The 22,095-nt window shown below is 42.3% G+C and overlaps 1 protein-coding gene across 4 annotated transcripts; it reads left to right on the top strand.

The window, feature by feature from the left end:
* The first annotated feature begins 1,819 nt into the window (after window positions 1–1,819).
* TRAF6 (TNF receptor associated factor 6) lies at window positions 1,820–21,840 on the top strand. 4 transcript variants are annotated; one of them, XM_015864210.2, is made up of 7 exons: window positions 1,820–1,932; window positions 7,902–8,227; window positions 13,039–13,189; window positions 13,617–13,775; window positions 14,248–14,319; window positions 15,262–15,339; window positions 17,243–21,840. In XM_015864210.2, the coding sequence occupies exons 2-7, from the start codon at window positions 7,932–7,934 to the stop codon at window positions 18,122–18,124; spliced, it is 1,638 nt and encodes a 545-aa protein (XP_015719696.1). In that variant the 5' UTR covers window positions 1,820–1,932; window positions 7,902–7,931; the 3' UTR covers window positions 18,125–21,840. The 4 variants fall into 4 exon arrangements, with proteins under 4 accessions (XP_015719696.1, XP_015719697.1, XP_015719695.1 ...); XM_015864211.2 differs by having other exon boundaries at window positions 1,856–1,942; XM_015864209.2 differs by lacking the exon at window positions 1,820–1,932 and adding an exon at window positions 2,143–2,275.
* The last annotated feature ends 255 nt before the right edge of the window (window positions 21,841–22,095 follow it).

Raw genomic sequence — 22,095 nt, 5'->3', positions numbered from 1 at the left:
AGCAATCTGATCATCAGCACAGCCAGATGAGCATATGTAAGCAGTCACACACTTTACTTCCAGCGTACTTGGGAAATCACCTTGAAAAAAAATGTTTTCTGGGAGGGATACTACAGGAAAATAAGTTTTTTCTCCAGCTGAAACAGCTTTGAGTGTGTTTTATGTGCGTATGAACATAATTGCTCAACGTTTTGAACTGCTCAGTAAGTGCTGGAAAGTCTTTTCCCTGTGCAGCTGGCGCCACCATGTGGAGAAAAGCATTTATACATCATTTTATGTTGCAGTATGGACACGGGTACATGACCATTGGACAAGTCTGCCAAAACACATGAATATTTGGGAACTGCGCTGACCAAAAGATATTTCATTTACATTTGGGATAAAAACTTCTGTGTTTCTTGTGTTCCTGTCTAATCAAAATGAACTGGACATCCATGCTTTGACTAGCTAACATATGACTAAAAATGGTGGGATTTTGCCGCAGAAAGCACCATTGAAACATATCTCTTTTATACATTTTCTCATTTAACAGATGATGAAAATAACATGTAGTTTTCCCACTCCACAGGGAATAAGGATGGCTCTGCAGTTCAGCCAGTTGTCCAGCCAAGGGTCACAAAGTTGGTTAAATTATTCTTAATATAACTATTTGTTTCTTGTGGTATGTCAGAAGACCTGGGAAAAAAAAAAAAAAAAAAAAAAAAAAGTAACAAATAATCTGATGGCCAAAAGTGACACTCAGAAGGCCGGATTCAGGGCCTCCAAAGGATGGAACATCTCCCATGTGAGGACAGGTGGAGAGAGCTAGGGCTGTTCAAACTGAAGAATAAGAGGCTCAAAGAAGACCTGACAATGGCCTTTCAGTGTCTAAAGAAAGGCTGTAAGAAAGCCTTAAGAAAGAAAGGACAGACTCCTTAGCAGGGTCTGCTATGACACAACAAAGGGAAATGTTTTCAAACAAAAAGAAGATTTAAACTAGATAGGAAAAATACATCTTTTACAGTAAGGGTGGTGAGGTACTGGCACAGGTTTCCCAGGGAGATTGTGGAAGCCCCATCCTTGGAGACAACAAAGGTCAGGATGGATGGGGCTGTGAGCACCTGAATGCACCTCTACTGCAGGTATCCCTGTTCATTGCAGAGGAGTTGGACTAGATGACCTTTAAAGGTCAACTCAAAACAATTTATGATTCTATAGTTTAGTGGGCAATATTGGCCTCCTGCCCACATCAGCTGGTGTTCAGGATGGACAGGCAGTTTTGACAAGCCCAGGAGTGTTCCATGGACCAGTACTTCACTAAGATCTGGGCCCCGGATCAGGGAGTAGTGCTCCCTGAGTTAACACGCTCTAGGCTTGGGTACTTGCCAAGGACAGGCACAGATGCACACAGTGAAATTCCCCCATCTGTGTTTAGGGAAACGAAGCTGTGTTTGCATTCGTGCCGTCCTAGTTTTTCACTTCCTTAGAGCCACCCACTGTCACACGCTACTGGGAAAAGCCAACATCCCCACTGCCGCAGGTAGCACTATGTCCTTAAGCAAGCCTGGCCACGGCACCGAGGGGCTGCTACCAACAAATAGCTCGTACAGCGCAGGTGCCACAAAGATTTAACTGAAAAGCTCCGATGCTTCTAGGCTGCAACGCATTGTTTCCAGTTGGGATGGCTTTCCCTAATCACGTCACGCCCTGTCCAATCAATGCTTCCTGCACCTGCTCTCCTATCAGCACTGTTATCTTTCACATCACGCCGCACTTCGGCGTGCTTTGATCCTTCCATTGGCGGCCGGAGCGGAAGGAGGAGCAGCGCCCCAGGCCTCGGGCTGGTGACCCCACCGGGCCGGCAGGAGGCGCTGCAGCGGGTTCGGGCCCAGACGGCCGCCGCCCCGGCTCGTCCCGAGGAGAAGGCGGAAGCGGCGCCCGGCGAGGCTGGCGGTGAGTGGCGGCTGGTGCTGAGGTTACGGCGGACCGGGGCCGACGAGGGCGCCGCGCGGTTGCATCCCGCTGTGGGACACCGGTAGCTTGAGAGCGCGGTGCTCGGGGCCTGCGGGACGGGGCTCTGGGCGTTGTGGGGCGGCGTGAGTTCGGCTGGTCCTCAGCCAGAGTGCGCTCCGTCACTCGGGCTTCGCCAGCGGGAGCCGCGGTGCTGAAGGAGGGCGGCTCCGTGGCTGGGGCACGTCGGGCTGAACGTCGGGCTGAGCTCCGCCGAAACCGAAAGTGAGCCCCGTGCCGGGGCAGCGCGCAGCTGGGGGCTGGGCCCGGGCCGCTGGGCCGGCAGGTACGTGGTGGGGCCGCGCTCAGCGCTGGGTTCTGTGGGGCCTGGAGGGGTGGGCGCCGCTTTTCTGGCTGTGAAACGGAGACAATCGGTTAAGGGACCTGGTGTGACAAGGAGCTGGAAGGCTCTGTAATAGGGCCCGGCGGGAATCATTGTTTCTGAAACTAAGAGCCTCCCTCTTATGTTAGAGGCTGGCAGATCTTCACGTTTATAGCACACTTATGAGTACAAGTAGGAAGTTACGATTGCAGTAGAGCTTTCCATCTGTGTGTAACTGGTTTAGAGTGGTAACTGTGAATCTTCTCAGGCTTCTCTCCTCTGTAGGTGAGAGGATAGTGTTCTAATTATACCCCTTATGCCCAGCAGTTTGGGCTCACTGAAAGTAGCTCTGTCTTCTGAGGAGTTCTGGAGGCCGAAGGCTGTTGCTATTGGCAGGGAAGCCATGAGCCACCAGCTGTGTTAGCACCTGCAGCTGAATGGTATCACCTTCCTAATTACAAAGGGGACAGAAAAACAGCCCCACAGCCCACTGCTATCAAAAAAGGAGTCCCAGAAGTCTGTTGATTAAAGCAAGTAGGTGACTTCTTTCCTGGCAGGTATTGCTCTGGGTATAGCTTGGGGTGCTGTATCTCCTCCAGCTTTTCCAAGTACCTGGAGAGCTGCAGAGCTCCGGCAGGCTCTGCTGTATGAGAAGTCGAGGTGTGCAAGTGGTGGTTTGAGGTTTGTAGTGCTCTAGCATTGCAATGCTGCTTTCTGTTTTGAAGGTTTGGTGCTATATTTAAGAAAACATATTCAGTAAATACTAGAACCTCGGGGTGAGAAAATGGCTGAGATAAATGTGCTTTTTCTTCACTTGTTGGACTTCCATGACTTTAACATGTGAGTAGGGGTAACTTTTGCATCTCTGCAGCACATGTTAAATAAGCAAGTATAAAAAGTTGGTCTGTGGAAAACTAAGGGTGCAAGATTCTGAGTATAAGGCACATCAAAAAGAAAAGTGAACGTGGGGCAGAGTGGAAAGGGGAAATGCCTGAGCTGTTTCAGAATGTGTGCTCAGTTCACTGCTTATTTTCCCGATGTCTCAAACCATTTTACAAATGCTAGCTACAAGCAGACTGCTAACAAGCATCAACAGATGTAGATGATAATAAAATCCAGTTTGGAGGCTCTGCAGAAATGATGCTTGTTCTTAGCCATATTTTTTCCTGCCTTTTCTTGAAGTACTTTCTGTCCTAATGTTTGCTTTGACCCTGCTGTGGCAGCATCTGAGCAGAACCCTTGCAGGTTTTTAGAAGAAACCAGAAGTTGTTTTTCACAGTTTTGAGTTCTGCATGAATCTCCTGTTGCTTTTACTTGACTTGCCATTTGATAGCTTTGGAATGAAAGTGTTTTATAGGTATTAATTAAAATAAGCTTGTGTAATTGTATGTGTTTTGCCAACTTGGAGCCACGGTGTTGATAGTTGTACACCTAACAATGCAAATACTGCTTATCAGTTGTCAGACCATTGATTAATCTGCCTGGGAGTTGCAAGTATTGCTTCATAAACAAATCAGCCAGAGTCACTCTGCTGGTCTGACCCAGAAATCTGTATGACTCATGCATCTGTATGTACAGAACTGTTCTTAACGGGCCAGAAGAAGAAAAAAAGCAAAGTTTTGCCTGCGGTTTGTTTGCATGACACTGAAGGCATTGCCCTCTGCTGACTTCGTCCCAACTGAGCTGAAAGCAGTTTCATTAGGTTTACAACTTCAAGTAAGGAAAGGGAATTGGAAGAGCCTTCTCTGCTGATTTTCTTGGCTACTTGATAGGAATCTTCTTGGAAAGGTCATGCTGAAATTAATTGTTTTCAATATTTAGTAAATAATACTCAACATTTTCTGTATCATCATTTGTAAGTTCCCTGTTTAGCAGGTCCTCTGTGCTTGCCAAATGTGGAGATACCATCTCACGTTTTGGGTAAGCAGGGTACGATGCCTAGTCTTTTCCCCTCCTGTTACCCCAATGAGTGTAATTTTGCAGGCAGTTGGAAGGTATCTCATGTACAATGTAGCCTTTGATTTAGGAAGCCTGTGGCTCTTTGCTGGAACAAGATAATCTGTAAAAGTCCTGACTAAACTCCATGATACTGTGGGACTTCACGAGTCAGACTGCAGAGCTTCATTGCGCACAATAATTTAAGGTATGGAAGGCTTCTAGTTCTGTTTTGAAATTGTTTATGTGAATCATAATGTGCGTTATGCTTGCAGGAGTTTGCCTCTCTGACTTGACTGTGTTGTCACGGATTAACCTTATTGCTTTGTAATGCAACAATGTAAATAGCAATGCAGAGCATGTTCCGTGCTGAAGAGAGGTTTCATTATGATTTATTTAGAAAAGCAGCGTGGGGGCTCCATAGCCCTACCTGTGTCCGGTCTGCTTTGGGGTCTTGAGAGTTGAATCATTACAGATGGAGCATTCTGGAGTCCTGTAGCATAAATAATGATCAGACAGCCTGACGGTACTGGTTAGCCTGGAAAGCACCTTCTTGTCTTCTGTCAAACAATACAAAGTTGTGGCATTACAGGGGAAAAAAGAACACCTTTGGTGGCCCAGGGATTTGTGGTGCCTGGTGTGTGCAAGCTAAAACCTGCTGTCTCTCTGCCCAGTGAGTGTGATGGGACTTCCCAGTGCTGGGAAATGGTGTTTCAGCTGCACTGGCAAATGTAGAGCTTGGGTTTTCTCTGACTGAGAAACTTCATGCTAACCAGGACTGGAATTGCCCTTGTGGTGCTCTGGTTTAACTTCAGTTGTTCCTCAAAGTGAAGGCTGTTAGGTTGATTACCAGGGTACTTAATGTGTTATGCTACTGATATCAGTAAACTGGACGGACTTAAAAGGTTTTGGTATAGACAAGATAAAAGAAAATATCTTTTTTTAATATAGTTACATTTGTTTGAAACTTCTGCAGGACAAAATGTGCAACAAGAGGGCATTCATATTACAGCCCTGAATGACTGTGCAGGAATTGTTTTCAGCTGTGAAGAGGTAATTAGGCTTTGACTAATCTGAGAGAGGGCTGAGTGGGCTTTGGTTAGGAAACCTGTGCCCCATGCCCATAAATGCATGGGGAGGACAGAATTTCCTCCCAGGTGAAATGAGTGAATGAAGTGAAAATGAGCAGAGCAGAAGGAGGAATCCTATTACACATTTTATGAAAAACATGAGCAAAACTCAAGATCTGCCTCTTAATCACCCTATTTAAATTTCCTCCTCTTTACAGGTTGGGAAATTTGGGCACAAGCAGATAATGAGATTCGCGCTTCTTCTTTGCTCACCCTTTGGTCATATACAGACCAAAGTCTCCATGTGGGAGCAGAGTGTATCACTGAACAGGGGGATTTTTGTGAGGCTGGGATGTTGGCTGGTTGCACTGACTCATGCACTAGAATGACTCTGGTGTAGGATTTCTGTTTCCATAGACTCAATGTACATACCTGCTCTGACTGTAGAAAGAGACAAGCAAGAAACATCACTTGCACAGTTATTAAATCTACGGCTGTTGAGATTTTTGAGTAAGATGATGTGATCTTCCTTACAAGAACAGTATTTCAAACAGTATGTTTTATTCTGGAAGCCTCCTAAGGGAAGAGTAGCTCACTCTACAATTAACGTGACAACTGAACTGGGGTAAAGCTGTGATATTTTCCTCCTCATGACTTCCTGAATTCCTTTGTGATGTTGCTGAAGGATTTGTGTTCCTTTTCCCTTAATCTCACTGAATATCCCCCTGTGGTATGGAATAATGTGAGGTTTTTCCACTCCCATACTGGCTTGTGGATTCTAACTTTGCGTAGGCACCTTCACATTCCATTGGCCCAACTTAATTCCTGTGCTTTTTTTCCCACGAAATGTGGACTCATCATCCTCTGCCACAACACTTACATAAAAGTTATGAAGGCTGCTGTGTTAGATAATGTATAGGGATAATACACAAGGACGGAGAAAAGGAGTAAAGGAGTGAACTTTACCCCTTGGATGCAGCTCCAGGCAGCTGTGTGCTGGGATGGCTTCTGCATGAAGTAAGCAGTCTGGCTGCTTCACGCCTGTCCTGGGTGCTGCTTTGAGACTCTGTACCATAATGCTGTCGTGGCTGTGCCAGGAGCACTGCTCTCAGATGCTGTTTGCACTGTGCTTCAGTGAAATGGGAAGTATTGCACAACAGAAGTAGTTACGTTTTGATTCTAACCCTAACCTGTATATAATGTGTATAACCTGTATATGCAACCTGCTAATTTTGCCTGTTGGACTGCTGGCCTTTTTTTTCTTTTTCTTTTTTTTTTTTTTGTAGATCTACCTTCAGTTTCTTTCTGTCTGAATACATGGAGGAAAAATAGCTCTTATACTGTTAACATGATGGTGTTGCAATAGTTAAGGCTATCATCATGCAGGTGGCCTAAGGCGCGTGTCTGTAACAATGTGTGTGTTCACAGGCTTCTAGCTGAGGCTTCTTATGATCAGCATTTCTGTTGATGGAGTCTTTAGGTGTCATGTAGTAAGTGCCCAAATAAAATAATCTATGTCTCATCCTCCCTTTATCTGTGAATGCTGTTAAAATGTCTTGTGATGCTCTAGTTCTGATAAAGACAAGAAGTTCCATGCTCTGAGCTTGTGGTTAGGTTAACCCTCACTCTGCATCCTCGCTGCCCCTGGATGCTGTAGCAGTGATACACGCCAACAGTCCTTGCAGCCCAGCTGTGAGCTGATCCTTATTTTTCCACCCTGAATGTGCTGCAAATGATGTGATAGTCTTGCAGTGAACACAGGGGGACGGGGATGTTTTTTAAAATACAGGCCTGGCCATGTCATGCACTCCTCCTCAGGGAAATGTGATTTTTATCTGACATTCTTACAGCACTGTCACTTGCCCTCCCTCCCACCTATACCGGAAGAGGGACGGCAGAGCACAAAACCTGTTTGAGCACTGCTGGCTGGTAAATAACATTCTGAGCTGCAGAACTATTAGCCTTATCTTCTGCACAGCTTCTTACTCAATTTCAAGTCCTCCTGACAGTTCTGAAGTACTATCAGCAATACTGTGCATTTGCATTTCGTTTGTGGCACCTCCTTTGCTCTGTGTGGCTGCCCAGACCTACCTTTTATCTGTGCATTTGCACCTAAACTGAATTGAAACCTGTACTGCAAATCTCTGTATACAGAAAATATTAAATAACATCTGTCAGTGCAAGGAAAATATGGAGCTGAAATATTGCTGCACTCCATTACAGGGCTTTTTGTGGAAACTCTTTGAGTGCTGTAAAAGAAAATAGTGCCATAGGAAGAGAGGCTTTTCTCAGTAGGCGCAGCAAGGAGAGGCAGTGTTTACAGAAATCAAGTAGTCAGATGAATCAAGTGGCAGGGATGTGCGTGTGTGTGTCAGTTTTTCAAGTGACAGGATGCTCTGCTCCTCCTTATGTGTTATGAGGTGAGTATGAAAAGGTACGTCATGGAGAAACAAAGCCAGTGGTTGTGTGGAGAACCAAATCTGTAGCACTGCTCCAGTGCCTGTGGCCACAGCTGAATCTTTTCCAAGATCTCTCCTTCCAGTCATGAATATTTTAAATTAACACATCTTTGTGTCACCTTGCAGGGCGTTCTTTGCGGCACTTGACCTGCTGCTATGAGCCTGCTGCACAGTGATAACAGCTGTGGAGCCCGAGACATGGATGGCGGCTGCTGTGCAGCCATGGCCAGCGCTTGCAGCGGGGGAGCAAAAGAAGACAGCGTGAGCGTCAGCAGTGGGACAGGCAACCCGTCCAGCTCCTTCACAGAGGAGACACAGGGGTACGATGTGGAGTTCGACCCACCCTTGGAAAGTAAATATGAGTGTCCCATCTGTCTGATGGCCCTTCGGGAAGCAGTGCAGACGCCATGTGGTCACCGTTTCTGCAAAGGCTGCATTGTCAAATCAATAAGGTAAAGGCAAACTTATGGAAACTGTTGTTAAGAAGTCACTTGACTGAGCAGATATTCATTAAAAATAATGACTTATTTGGAGGATTCAGACACAGTTACTAGGTCCCCTCTTCAGCCCAGGATTGTAAACCTTGTCTTCTACCTCTGAGTGTTTAGGTAACCACAAGCGGCTACTGACAGCGTGGTTTCTTGGCGCAGATGTGGCAATTTGTGCTTTCAGTTCTCCCCTTGCAATGTGCTTCCTTGTAGGACTGTAGAACATAATGAGGAAATTGTCTGGAACAAAGAGTTGAGAGAGGAAACTGCTGTATGGAGGGATGGGAGAGAACTATGGAGGCAAGAATAGGCTGAACTTGTAATGCTGAGTGCTTGAAAAGGGAAGGGAAGGCAGAGAGCATGCTGACTTGTAGACTGTACTTCCCTCAAATGTGGAGTACGGTCATCACTGTCCCACCTATACCAGTGAGTATTAAACAACATTGATAGAAAGTTAGATATTGCTATATTTTAATTCATTACCCAAGCCAGGTTTCTTACTTGTGGATCAGTCCCTTAGCTCAAATGTCAAGGTGATTTAGTAGGAGTATTAAGTGTGTGACCCACATATGGAATTGGTTAATTTCCCAAATTACTTTGCATGCCTTTGTGCATAAAATAAGACTGTCTTCAATGTTACTTTAAAATGTATTTTAATTTTCTGTGTACAGTTGTTTTTAGCATGCAAAATAGGCAATACTTTCTTGTTTGGCTTTCTATACTTTATAGTTTTGTTTGTTTGTTTTTTATCCATAGCTCATCATTTTTAGCTCACTAAATTAATAGCATGCCAGCAACAATGTTCTCTGAAGGCATTATTTTATGGGCTTCTCTGTAGTTTCTGCATTGGTTGATACTAATGTATTTCTTCACAATGTCCCTTTTAGATGGAGGAGGAAACTATTGGAGCTCAGTAAAAGATGAACCTAATTCATCAGCATTCCCTACTTATGACAGCAGAAGGGCAGGTTATTCTCTAGAGAACCTGAAACTCTGTTTGCAGCTCAGCTTTTTAACATGAGTTTCATCAGCATTTCTGAGGAAAGGATGCAAGTTCATTATCCAGAAAATGCAGAGTATCAAAGTTGTTCACACATGAAAAGTGACTCCCCTGTGTGTGCTGCAGTGGAGGCTCAGAGATGCTCAGTTCTCCAGTAGCCTTGCCATGAAATCACCCCATTTCATTGGTCTCTTCCCTCATTTGCTACGTTGCTACTTCTGGAGAAAGGAAAAAATAAGTCAGATATTAACCATCTGCATTACTCAATGTCGTTCATGTCAGCCAAGAGCATGGAAGAAAGCAAAAATGAAACTAAACCTGTCAGTTTTAACTCTAGGTATCCATGTATGTACCCAGTTTTCTATGTATAATCAGGTGGCTTCAATTTCTGGCCTTTGCTTCACATGTTTAATCATTAATTATTTCAAGTGGTTGTGATGCATAAATCCATGTGTGATTGTAAGCATCAATTTAGACCCGTACTAATAGAAGCTGCTACATTGTGGAATTCCTTATTTCTTGTCTTTTTATCCTGTGCTTTCTGGTGCTTGTTTTGCAGTAGTTTTTATATTCTTCATTAACTTGGGAATTGCTGGAAGAACCAAAAGATAAGAAATCTGGAAGCCTTTGAACGGGAGGATGTTGCCTACATTAGTCAGTACTTAGTGTTAGAAATCTTTATTCACCAGTCATTTCAAAGATAATCATATTAAAGTTACCAAAACTGGGTCTCTTCTCTCCAGTCTTTTCTATCTTCTGTAGTGATCCTGTTTTCTAATCTTCCTGCTGCAGAGCTACGTAGATGGCCACTGGTAGAACTGACCATTGTGTTTAGTGAGGAACTGCAGTAAGCTTGTGTTCAGAACAGAGCATCTCATAACAGGTAGAGGAACTTTTCTTAAACCTCAGGTGTAGGAAATGGTTTCTCTTCTGTTAATTAACAGAGTATCTGTTCTGCTCAAAGGTTTGGATCTATAAACAATAACCGGAGGTTTTTCCTTTCTGTATGCTTTTTTTCCCTGTTGTACTTAATCTCTGAAATTACTACTGGCGATTTCAGTGAATGCTAAGCAAGAGTGGTGAGCATTCCTTGTCTTGGAGGCTATAGATCATCACTGTGATATTTCAGATGTTTCGATAACAGTAAATGTTTTCCCTCATTCCCCACCAGCATCTGTCTTTGGGATTCAGAGAACACTTCTGAAAGCAGAGCCAGGAAGAAGTGCCAGACTGTTCTGAGGTGTTGAATTGGGATGCATAGACTTAGCTATTGATTTGGACTGTCACTGTAGTATCCACAGTCCAACAGTTATTTGGAGTTTGTGGTGTCTGCAATACAGTATTAATGGATGTCATTGAGAAGTTTGTATAGAATTTAAAGGGACTGGAAAGTGATTTTTACTTTGAGTGCTGTTTTTTTCATTAAGTGATAATCTTTCATCTCTGCTTCCTTGCTGTACAGTCTGAGTGAGCACTGAGGATTAAGTGATACAAGGTGGTTGGACAGGTAGTTGTTGAGCAGATGCTTCTTGTGACGTAGACAACAGTTGTAGTTGCCCATGTTGAAGAAACTACCTGCAGCTCAAAAAAATTGTATCAAAAGAATAAGGGGGAGGAGAGCTTTTAAGCGCTGAAGTCTTAGATCTTGTAATGTTAAGGGGCACGGTTACACCAGATGGATTTGATCACAGTAAGCATTTGTTTCCCAGCAAACCTTGGCAGCCTGAAGTGCCTTAAAGTGCAGTGAGTCACAATAGTGAAGAAGCTTATCTGCTTTAGTAACTACAAATAATAGTTTACAAACATTGCTGCCTACAAAGTAGTTAAGAAATTTTAGGAAAACTAAATTCAGATGCAATAGCTAATTAAACTTCATTTTATTCTCCTCCTTCGTTGTATGCCAAAGCAACTTAGGGCTTGTAGTGGGGCTCGCCAAATTTCAGAACTGTCTTTATCAGATCAGTGAATTACAAGCTGAGAAAGGGCAGCAGTGAAAGCTTTGGGTGCTAGCAGTTCATTAGATAACTCACGTGGCTCCTATTAAAATATACACAGACTGCTTTGCGTCTAAGCTAAACCAACTAGTTGCTAATCACAGAGCAGATATTTCTTCAAGCTAAGTTATTTCTACCTTTTTATAGAAAATGCCATTTGTTCTTAACTTTACTCTTAAACTGCTTCTTATTTAAACAAGAGATCTGGTAATTGTTATCTATAATGAATATGTTCTTATCTTTCGTGTGTGGAAGTCAAGCTGCTGCTGTACCAGCAGGCCTACCAAACTACCACTGCACGGCATTAAGCGAGGTGTTTGTGACCAAGCTGTCAAAAAAGTGACTGCCTGTAGATTGTGTGTGATGTGGGGGAACACTTCTGGTCTGTGATAAAGATCAACGTGTTGCTAAGGGAGCTGTGAAATGAAGCGGCTTGCTAGGTGTTGTCTTTTTTCCATTTGCTTATGAGCGTGATGGTCAGACTTGTGGAGAGCAACTCTTGTAAGCCAAACCTAGGAAAGGAAGTTCATTGTCATTTTCTAAACTCTGATTGTTACCCTCCACTTCCTCTGGCAGCATTACTGATGAAGTGCTGACCAATTATTTCCTTTTCCAGCAAAGAACACAAATTCTCTCCTGTCCTCCAAAGCACGTGGGGTTCTACTTCCCCTCACACTTGCAAGCAGTAATAACAAACTGGCCTTTGATCTTAGCACCACAAGTGTGCTCTTACATTTTCCCACCCCGTGGGTTTTTCCATATTATTGCTATTTCCAGTTGAGGAAAAAAATAGAATCATAAAACATCCCAAGCTAAAAGGGACCCACAAGGATCAACGAGTCCTACTCCTGGTTTTGCACAGGACCACCCAAAACTCAAACCCTATGTGGTTGTCCAAATACTCCTTGAACTGTGGCAGCTTGGGGCTTAGACCACAGCCCTGGGAGCCCATTCCAGTGCCTGACCTCCCTCTAATGAAGAATCTTTTGCTGATATCCAACCTGACCCTCCCCAAACGCAGCTCCATGCAAGCAGTCAGAGCCTTATGAAGTGTTAACAGGCTGTGAGTTTCCTTGTGCAAGTTGCATGAACCAATGCTCCACCATTGGACTCCAGAGTTCCACCAAAGCAAAGTTAGCAAAGACTGCCTGGTCATAAAGGCTTCAGGTACAATATGCAAATCCAGCACTGTTTTCATAGTTCTTGGTAACTTCTGTGTCAGGAGTTCTTTACACACGTTGCTGTATAAATACATAAATTGAAGGGTGCCCAACTTACTGAATGGTTGTACAAAAAAGCAGAAATAGCTCTTCAGAAAGTTCCAGATTAACTTATTTCACAGAAAAAAATTGCTTTCTATCCCAGCAATGATCTCCTTGGCTGCTCATAAAGTGAGAAAGGAAGAGAATGCCTAGCAATTTCTAAAGGACTGTTTTGGAATAGTGTGAGATACTCACAGAAACAAGGTCAAAAGTTCTTGTGTTCTCTGCATCCTCTGCAAGCTTATTTGCAGGGTATCTCTCATGTCATTTGGGCAGTTAAAAGCTACTGAGTTAGAACAGCTCTGTGATCTCAATAGTACTACATCAAATGAAACTTTATGCTGTCAGTTTTTCTAACCGATGTAGTATAATTTCTAGTAACTGTCACATAAATGCCTTTATTTTCCAGGACTTTCTTCACGTGTTGTTACCTGGCTGTTAATGTCTTGGTAGCATAAAAATATTTTAAATTAAGGGCAAAAGAAACTCAATCATTTTCCTTTCTTTCTGGCACTGTAGAGATGCGGGGCACAAATGTCCAGTGGACAATGAAATTCTACTTGAAAATCAACTCTTTCCAGACAACTTTGCTAAGCGGGAAATCCTTTCATTAACGGTTAAGTGTCCCAACAAGGGCTGCAGTATGAAGATGGAGCTGAGGCATTTAGAGGTGAGAATTAGTTCTGACAATACAGAACCTTGTTTTTATGGATGAGAAGTTCAGACTAACATAAGGGGTCATACCTGTTCATACTGATTCCAATCATTCAAGCCTATCACTGCACATTTGGTTTTGTTCTGCTGAGCATATAGTTGTAATTAGGTGATTCTCAAAAAAAAAAAAAAAAAAAAAAAAAAAAACAACCCATGGAGTAAAGGAAAAAACAAGAAGCTGAGTATGAAAGCTTTCAATATGTGAAGTCCTGATCTTGGCCATAGAACATGGACATGTCATTGGTAAAGTGCATATAGGGGTCTTCTTGGAAAGAAAGAGGAAGGGTTGCTGTTAGTTCTTCTTGTGCTTTGCCTTATCTGAAAAGCAGGTGACAAATCAGCACTTGTTTTCAGTATCAAATCTCTCTTTTGTCCTTGCTCAGGAGCATCAGATGAATTGTGATTTCACCACTGTGGAATGCCCACAGTGCCAAGGAGCCTTTCAGAAGAACCACCTCAAAGAGCACATGACACAGGAGTGTCCGCGGCGTCAAGTCTGCTGTCCAAACTGTGCCACATCTATGGCTTATGAAGATAAAGAGGTACTTAGCAGGAGTCTTTCAGCCTCCATTCATATGGGTTTGCTCATAAAATGTGACATCAGGTCTTGTAGAAAGAAAAAAAGCTTTGGTTTAGAGGAGTTCTAGGTGAGAAGCTCTGAACACCAAGGCATTTATCTGGGAACCCTGAAGTGTGAAAAGATGTCTAACAGCTGTTGCTTTTCGGCCTCCTCATCAGATAGGGGCAGTACCTACTGGCAAGTAATATACACAACAGTATCCCACCCTTACAGTTTGTATACCTGGCAGAAAGGATCAGGAAGTGATCTTCTGAGGATACCTGCTGCGAAGACATGAGAACAGGATCACTTCAAAGTTTTTCTCCTAGCTCTGCTTTTTTAACTTTTTTTCTCAGTTGCATTCAGCTTTAAAATGTCTCATCAGAAGTGATTAGCATTCTTTTAAATTGCGTAATGTTATTAATTTGTTTTCTTCTACTGCTGTTTGTTAACAGCTTCATGACCAAACCTGCCCTCTTGCCAATGTATTCTGTGAATATTGCAACACAATGCTCATCAGGCAGCAGGTAAGAAACTACATTTTTTTTGTATGTGCTTTATCCAGGCCTGATGCTTTGTACTTAGAAATGCAGGTGTTCTCTGCAGAGTATCAGCAAATATATTAAGTAAATACAAGCATGTTTGTCCTCAAGGTAGCTGTGCTGCAGCCACTTCTTTACAGAACAGCTTTTGTGTTTTTCACAATCTCAAATGAAATCTGGAGAAATGGTTTCTCTCCTGGCTGTTAAATCTCTCCCCATCTCTAAAAAAAGTTGCATCCGCTGCAGGTGTAATACTGATTTAAGTGCTGTTAAAAGGCAAGCATCACTTCAGATTAAATAATGAACTGTGAAACTATGTAACAAGAGAATGCAAAAAAATGGGTTAATAGATGACCTGTATTGAGCTTATGAACAGTCTTTGGCCTGAGAAACCTGAAATTATCCTTTGTTCTAGTTAGGGGTTGCAGGGCCTCATCTGAAGCTGTTCAGCTTTTTGGGGTGAGGATGAACAGGGAGAATTTGGAGCAATAACTGGGTCTGTAAGACAGGGACTGTAAGGAAGATTGAGGTAATGTGGTCTTATTGAAGATAATGAGGAAGAGAACACAGCTATTTATAAGTATATGTAAATAGTGCTTCAGAAAGGAAAGTAGTGGACTGTGATCTAGCTTGAGTATAGGCTGAAAACAAAAGGCTTGTGCTCAAGAGAGGAACTCTTAACACTGTCTGATGCGTGATAAGTATTAAGTCAGTGAAATAGTGAAGTACGTGTAAGGAGGATGTTGAATTTTTATTGTTAGCTACACACTCTTGTTTAACATTTGGCTATTTATCAAATAAACACTATGAGAATAAACTGATTTTTATTTCAAGTACATGTACTAAAGTAGGGCTAGCTGAGCTTTTACAGTGTTATAAAGAGAATATTCCTGTTGGGAAAACTCATTTCAAATCTGATTTTTTTAGATGCCTAACCATTACGATAATGACTGTCCTACTGCCCCAGTACCATGTTTCTACAGTGCCTTTGGGTGTCCTGAAAAGGTAAGCCTTGTCAGAAGCATGAGCTGCAGGTATTTTGCATGGCTGATTGTCTGTTCCTACTGTCTCATCTACCAACCCAAATTTTCAGTGATTGATGGAGTTTGGAGGCATTCTAATTCTAAAACATTTGCATGTAGATCCAGTGTCTTTCAAAAGCCTTTCTCAAGTTTAGAGAACTTGCATGATGTACCTGATGAATGTATCTTATTTCATGAATGTATTCTCAACTTTATACCAGAGAAGTAACTTCAAACATTTCTTACAAAGTTCTGACCAGATACAGTTATAATTTGTCAGGTTTGGTTAAAAAAAAAAAAAAAAAAAAGAGACTTAAATGTTTTAAATATGATTAAATTCCAAAACTACATGATCTGGTGTCAGTGGTCTATGGGCTGGTTCTGTGACTAGCAGGGAGAGAGGATGCACAGACTCATACCCTGGAAATGGGGAATAATAGCATGACTTGAGTTGGAAGGGATCATCAAGCTCTAACACCCTGCTTGTAGGCAGGGCTGCCAACCTCCAGATATAATACTAGACCCAGCTGCCCAAGGCCCCATCCAACCTGGCCTTGAACACCTCCAGGGACAGGGCAGCCTGTTCCAGCACCTCACCTACTTGATAAAGAACTTCCCCCTAACATTCAACCTAAATCTTCCCTCCTTCAACTTAAAACCATTTCCCCTTGTCCTGCCATTATTTACCCTTTCAAAGAACTGACTCCTGTTTATAGTCTCCCTTTAGGTACTAGAAGGCTGCAATAATGTCACCCTGCAGCCTTCTCTGCTCCAGGCTGAGCAGGCCTGGCTCCCTCAGCCTGTCTTCATAGGGGAGGTGCTCCAGCCCTCTGATCATCTTTGTGGCCCTCTGGAACCTCTCCAACAGCTCTTTGTCTTTTTTGTACGGGGGCCCCAGATCAGGAGGCAGTATTCCAGATTGGGCCTCATGAGGGCAGAGTAGAGAGGGAAAATCACCTCCCTGTCCCTGCTGACAACTAAAAAGGGGAAAGGGTATGGAGATGGGCCTAAAAACAAAACAGCAGCAACAATCAGAGGAGAAACCAGCTAATATACTAAATAAAATATCAGAATGCAAGCTAATACACTATGATACAATGTTATACAATATAATTAGAACTGAAGCTAATAAATCAAATAAAATGAGAATGTCTGAAGGCCTTACACACTTAGTGCTGAGGTGAGGTGTCTAGCCAGGCCAAGCAGAAGGGGAAAAGGAGCCACCTTGTGGTATGTGAATGGTTTTATCTTTCCCTCTAAACAGTAAACAGCACAGTCATCTGGGGGATGTAGTTTGTAGTTGTTCTTCTCTTCTGAATACCAGGTACCTAGAACTATCCACGATCCATAGAATTGGAGCATTAACTCTTTAACTCCTGGTGCACTATATGATGTTATGATGTGAAATAATGATAATAAAAACCATAAAGCCACGACAGCTGGATATTTTTATTTCTTGTTGTGCAATTACTCTGAAAATTAACCTTCTCATCCTCTTGCCATCAGTTCTCAAAGGTCTTCATCATCTGGTACCAGAGAGCTGTTTCTGCAAGTCTACAAAGGAAATGCAATGCTGATTTAGCACACAGATACTTGTTTGTTGCTGATGCTTTTTCACTAGCTGTATATTTTGTCAAACAGCATTTGTCCCTTGATGTTTGAATGTATTTTTTTCATTTATTGTAACTGGTTTTGAATTTGAAGCCCTCTGTTGGTACTCACTTCACCTTTGCTGGTTTGGCTAATCATTTGTCTTTCACTTGCATTCTGTTTTTTTCTCTTATTACAGGACTTGTTTGATTTTTATTTATGTTTCTTCTTAGCACCACATTTAGGGTGTGATCAGTGTGTGATAGATTCTTACTGCTATGTCTCTTAACTCCTAGATGCAGAGGAACGAACTGGCACGACACATGCAGGAATTCACTCAGGTTCACATGAGAATGATGGCTCAGAGCATTCAAAGTATCAGTGTTACTGCTACAAACCCTGTACCCTTTATCAACGGTCTACCGTTTGAGCCTGCCCTCTTCTCCCACGTGACACGTGCCCCATATAGTTGTAATCCAGAAGTTGAAAACTTTAAAGAAACTATTCAGCAATTGGAAGGTCGTCTGGTGAGACAAGATCACCAAATCAGAGAACTCATTGCAAAGATGGAGACACAGAACACTCACATGGCAGAACTCAAACGTACTATCCGAGATTTGGAGGGAAAGATTACTGAAATGGAGGCACAACAATGTAATGGTATTTACATCTGGAAGATCGAGAACTTCAGTGGACTTCAGAAAGCCCAGGAAGAAGAAAGACCTGTTGTGATGCACAGTCCTGGCTTCTATACTGGAAAACCTGGCTACAAGCTGTGTTTGCGCCTGCATATCCAGTTACCAAATGCTCAGCGGTGTGCTAATTTTATATCTCTGTTTGTCCACACGATGCAAGGAGAATATGACAGCCATCTGCCTTGGCCTTTCCAAGGCACTATACGACTTTCTATTTTGGATCAATCGGAAGGCCCTGAAAGGCAGAATCATGAAGAAGTGATGGAAGCCAAGCCAGAGTTACTAGCCTTCCAGAGACCAACAATTCCCCGTAATCCGAAAGGTTTTGGTTATGTGACTTTCATGCACCTGCAAACTTTGAAGCAAAGAACCTTTGTAAAGGATGATACCCTCCTGGTGCGCTGTGAAGTTCTAACACGTCTCGACTTAAACAGCCTTCGCAGGGAAGGATTTCAAGCTCGCAGTACCGATGGAGCTGCGTAACCAAGTCTTAAGCGGATTCATGGAGCCCTGGTCATACTCCTCCACCACAGATACATGCACGCTCCATTGTCCATATAGACTGAATGAATAAGATTGTAAATGCCACCACAGTTGATCTTCACCTGAATAGCTCTATGAGGTCACATGTTTGAATACTAGCAATTGTTCTCTATTAAAGTCGTAAGCTCTTCTGTAGCAAGCTAACTAAAAGTGTGGTTAATCAAAACTGCCTACAAGAAAATCCTACTGAAGTACAATCCTACTGAAGTACCTATGCATTTCTGTTTGGCAAGTGTGAGCCATATCAGAAAAGACCTGTAAATCTTTGCAGCTCAGTGCTTTGGAGTAGATTCTGCAGCAGGGAAATCATACGTAGGTAAATTAATAAAGATGAGGGCTGGGCTTTTTTTTCATGGAGTTTGGGAAAGCTTTGTCTTGAATGAGATGGTTTCTATATTGACTTACCTAGGATTTTTAATTGACTATGCTTCTCTTGAAATCTGAAGTCAAGTTAAGGCTTTGACGTAACAAGGTGAGATGCTTTGACCCTTTGCTACAGTTAGAAGTTGTGCATCAGTATCAGGTTGATAGTAGAATTTCTGAAGGCAGGTGGTTGTGTTGTGAGGAAGGCTAAGAGAGCCAAGCTCTTAGAAATATTTGTAAGATGGTCCTAAAGTGCTACTCCCCATTGCTCTCTGATCCAGACTTTCCTAAGTGTGTGTATGTGATGTGTGTTCCAGGCCCAGAATCTTAATTATTGTCACTAGAGGTAAGTGTAGCATTAGACTGAGAGGTGTTGTCAGGAGGTGGGTAGGTACATGAGCAGAGGTATACAGTAACCAGGCAAGGTTGCAGAATTTGTTGTTTTATTTTGTTGTTGTTGAAGCCTACATTTGAAGCACTGTTGAACTTGGGATCTGCATCTGAGTCATCCCTTCCCTTGACATTCTGGGTAATATTAACTATGTAATCTCTTAATACTCAGTGGACAGCTGGCCACATCAGCTTACAGCTGTTGTGGCCATTTCCTGTCCCATTAGACAATAGGACCTTGCGCCTCCTTAACACTTTGGGAGAGAAGAAAAGCCTATTAATTAGTGTGAAGGAAAACCTGCAGTCCTGTTTGTACTCAGGAAAAAAACCTGTCTTCCGTAACAGCTCTTTAACCAAACACTAAGTTCACTGGTTCAAGGATTCATGAGCTTCCTCATGTTACATGTGTTGCTGTTTCCTCTACTTTTTATTTATATGCCATATAAATCCTAGTTTTGACCAGTCAAAGCAGAACAGGTAAGTTCACTGGTGCTAATAATTTACCATAGTACTGATAAAGCATGGATCTTTTCCTTCAGAAACAGCAAAGAGAAGTCTTCCTCCCTAACTGAAGTGTACGGCCTAAGGCAGAGTAAAGCAGTAAGCCGTACTGGAGCATCTCTTTTCCATTATTTCTGGGGAAAAAAAAAAAAAAGTTGTGAAATAGGGTCAGGACTCAGGATGCTGCAACTTAAAAGGCACTGAAAAGCAGCCCAAGTATGTGGCCCCTTCAAAGCAACCTCAAGGGGATCATCATTGGGAAAGTGCATGCAAGTGCGTATACTTAATAAACACGGGACTAAGGAACAAAAACTAAAGTACGGTGATAGGGGAGATTTCTTCACCTCCTTGTAGGAGCTTAGAAATTGCAGGCCTCTACCTTTACCGGTTTGTTCAGCTGGATGCAATGAACCAATTCATTTTGCAGATAGAGCCTAATAACTGCAGAGAGATTGTTCAGTTAAGTGTTGTTGCTGCTGAATGCTGAACTTCTGGCGAATTGTGACAGTCGCAAGTGACTTAGTATATTTGTTGTATTTGGAGGACAAGTTATATCTTATATTACTCAGTAACAGGAAAAGTTCCATGCTTTACATCTGTCTATTTAAACCTCTTAAGTCAATTTCATACTGCATAGTCTCATCCCACCATCTGAATTCTTTAACTGGGGACACAGTGGAACCAGTGGTGGTAGTTCAGCCATTCTCACTGACAAGCTTTTAGTACATGTAACAGTACTCAGATCTGCAGTAGCCAGAAGACAATTCTTTACGCTTCACAGCAGTTCTGTAGTCCTTTTTGAACTGTTTGTTACCCATCATTTTCCAAGATACTCAAACATCACCGTTCTCCTCTTTCTGGGTGGGTTGGTGGAGAAAGGCAGAAGAAGGACTGCTAAGTAGTAGCAGGAAGCAGCTCTCAGTTCCTTACCCTGGTGATGTTAACAAAAGGGCCCTGTCTGCTCTAAGAGTTTATAACAAAGACTCACTAAGTGCATTAATACTTTCCGTTTGAAGCTTTGTGTAGGAAACTTTCAACTACAACAAACTGAATTCTTGCTTTGAGCCTTTCCTGCTACATTAGGTATAGTTCTGCTTCAGGAGGAAACTCAGTGTGGTGGCAGGTTCAGATGTTTAAATGATTCAGGTTAACACTGTACAATAGCACAACCCAATAGCAAATAGAAAGCACAATAGAAAGCATGTATTGACCATGTAAGTAGGAATGCTGGAGTCACTGCTGCTATTCTACTCATTTCTGCTTTGTTATTATCAAGTAGAATTCTGAGTGATGCCAAGTTACCATAATGCCAGAGTTTTACCGAAGCTTTGACAGCTAATGTGCTAAATATTAATTACTTCTGCCCTGAAGGAGAAATGTTAATGAAACATTAACTTATGTATTAGTTCCATTCCCTCATTCTTTCCCCACCTTTAACTGCAGTTCCAGTGCTTTCTCTTTCAAATAAGAGCAGCATCTGCAGCCAATGGAAAAACTGAAGAGTCTGGATTGATCCCATCTCACTGTACTTGTCATGACTCTGACCCTTTATTCACACTTTCCTAAGGTTAGTACAAAGGTGCTCGGTTTCCATATGGAAATAGTCTTAATTAAATAGCCTTTTTTTTTTTTTTCCAACCTTAAGAATTTGATCATCTATTTTAAGAAATCTTTATGGTGGGGTGGGCTGAGAACTCCTTTAAAAATGGAAGCAGAATAGCGGGCAGCCTTGAGAGTCATACCTGAAACAAACAAAAATAGGAGTATTCAGTCAGTTTCCTGTCTAGTTCTTTCAGGAATTAGGTTCTCTACCTTTCTGCCACTCGTGATGCTTTGTGGCATTATCGGATCTCAAGGTGTTTCAGTACGGGGCTTAGCTTCTTTGTCTTCTGAATTTCTGTCATCTTGAATGTGCTTCAAGTCAGACTCTTAGTACATGTATTTGCAAAGCTGCTATGGCACATTTTCCAGTTGTAATATATTGCAGATGTGTTCTCTTTTTGCCTCTGAATGTCTTCCCCTGCAGGGCAGGGAAAAATGTACTGAAAATGTTGGTATGTGATGTATATATGTGGGAGCTCAGATAGCATGAGCTACCTTGTGAAGTGGTCTCATGTTATGCCTGTTTGTGTTTGCTGGCGAGGGCTTCAACTCGCTAATGAAAGAAATCAGGGTGGCCTTTCTGCTCTTCTCTAGAGAGACTCTCATCATCAAGTACCTTAATGATAGATGCAAGAGATTATTCTGGGGTCAGTGTTAAAAGTTTGTATTGGTTTCCATTTGAACAGAATTTAAGGTACTCTTGTTCCTTTTAAAGTATCAATAGATTAATATATTTTGTAATTAATACACAGCTATATTTCTGACAGGATTTTTTTAAAAAATAAAGTAATTAAACCATGTGTTGTATGTTACATCTTTATTCAAAGGGAGAGCTGTATAAAGCATCAGCTGCCCTGGAACTTGGTTCTCTCTCTGTCTTGTGGGTTTTGGTTGGCTGTGTTATATAATACGTGATATCCATCACTGTAAGTCAAAAATGCTGTATGTATTTCAATAGGAAAGGATTGTTGTTGTTTATTAAGGGCAGTGGCAGCTTTAGTCACTGTTAGAATGTATTGAAAGAAAGTTGTTTGGTGATGGTCCTGCAATGTAAG

This window comes from Coturnix japonica, chromosome 5, assembly GCF_001577835.2.
Source record: "Coturnix japonica isolate 7356 chromosome 5, Coturnix japonica 2.1, whole genome shotgun sequence".
In the NCBI taxonomy this organism is placed as follows: domain Eukaryota; kingdom Metazoa; phylum Chordata; class Aves; order Galliformes; family Phasianidae; genus Coturnix; species Coturnix japonica.
This window is presented reverse-complemented; position numbering and strand designations above follow the sequence as displayed.

What these genes read in the sequence shown, in the direction of transcription:
- TRAF6 (XM_015864210.2), top strand. Translation starts at nt 7,932, where the DNA reads ATGAGCCTGCTGCACAGTGATAACAGCTGTGGAGCCCGAGACATGGAT. An exon ending in TGGAGCTGAGGCATTTAGAG is followed by an intron (nt 13,190 to 13,616) that starts GTGAGAATTAGT and finishes GTCCTTGCTCAG; the next exon opens with GAGCATCAGATGAATTGTGA. An exon ending in CCTTTGGGTGTCCTGAAAAG is followed by an intron (nt 15,340 to 17,242) that starts GTAAGCCTTGTC and finishes CTTAACTCCTAG; the next exon opens with ATGCAGAGGAACGAACTGGC.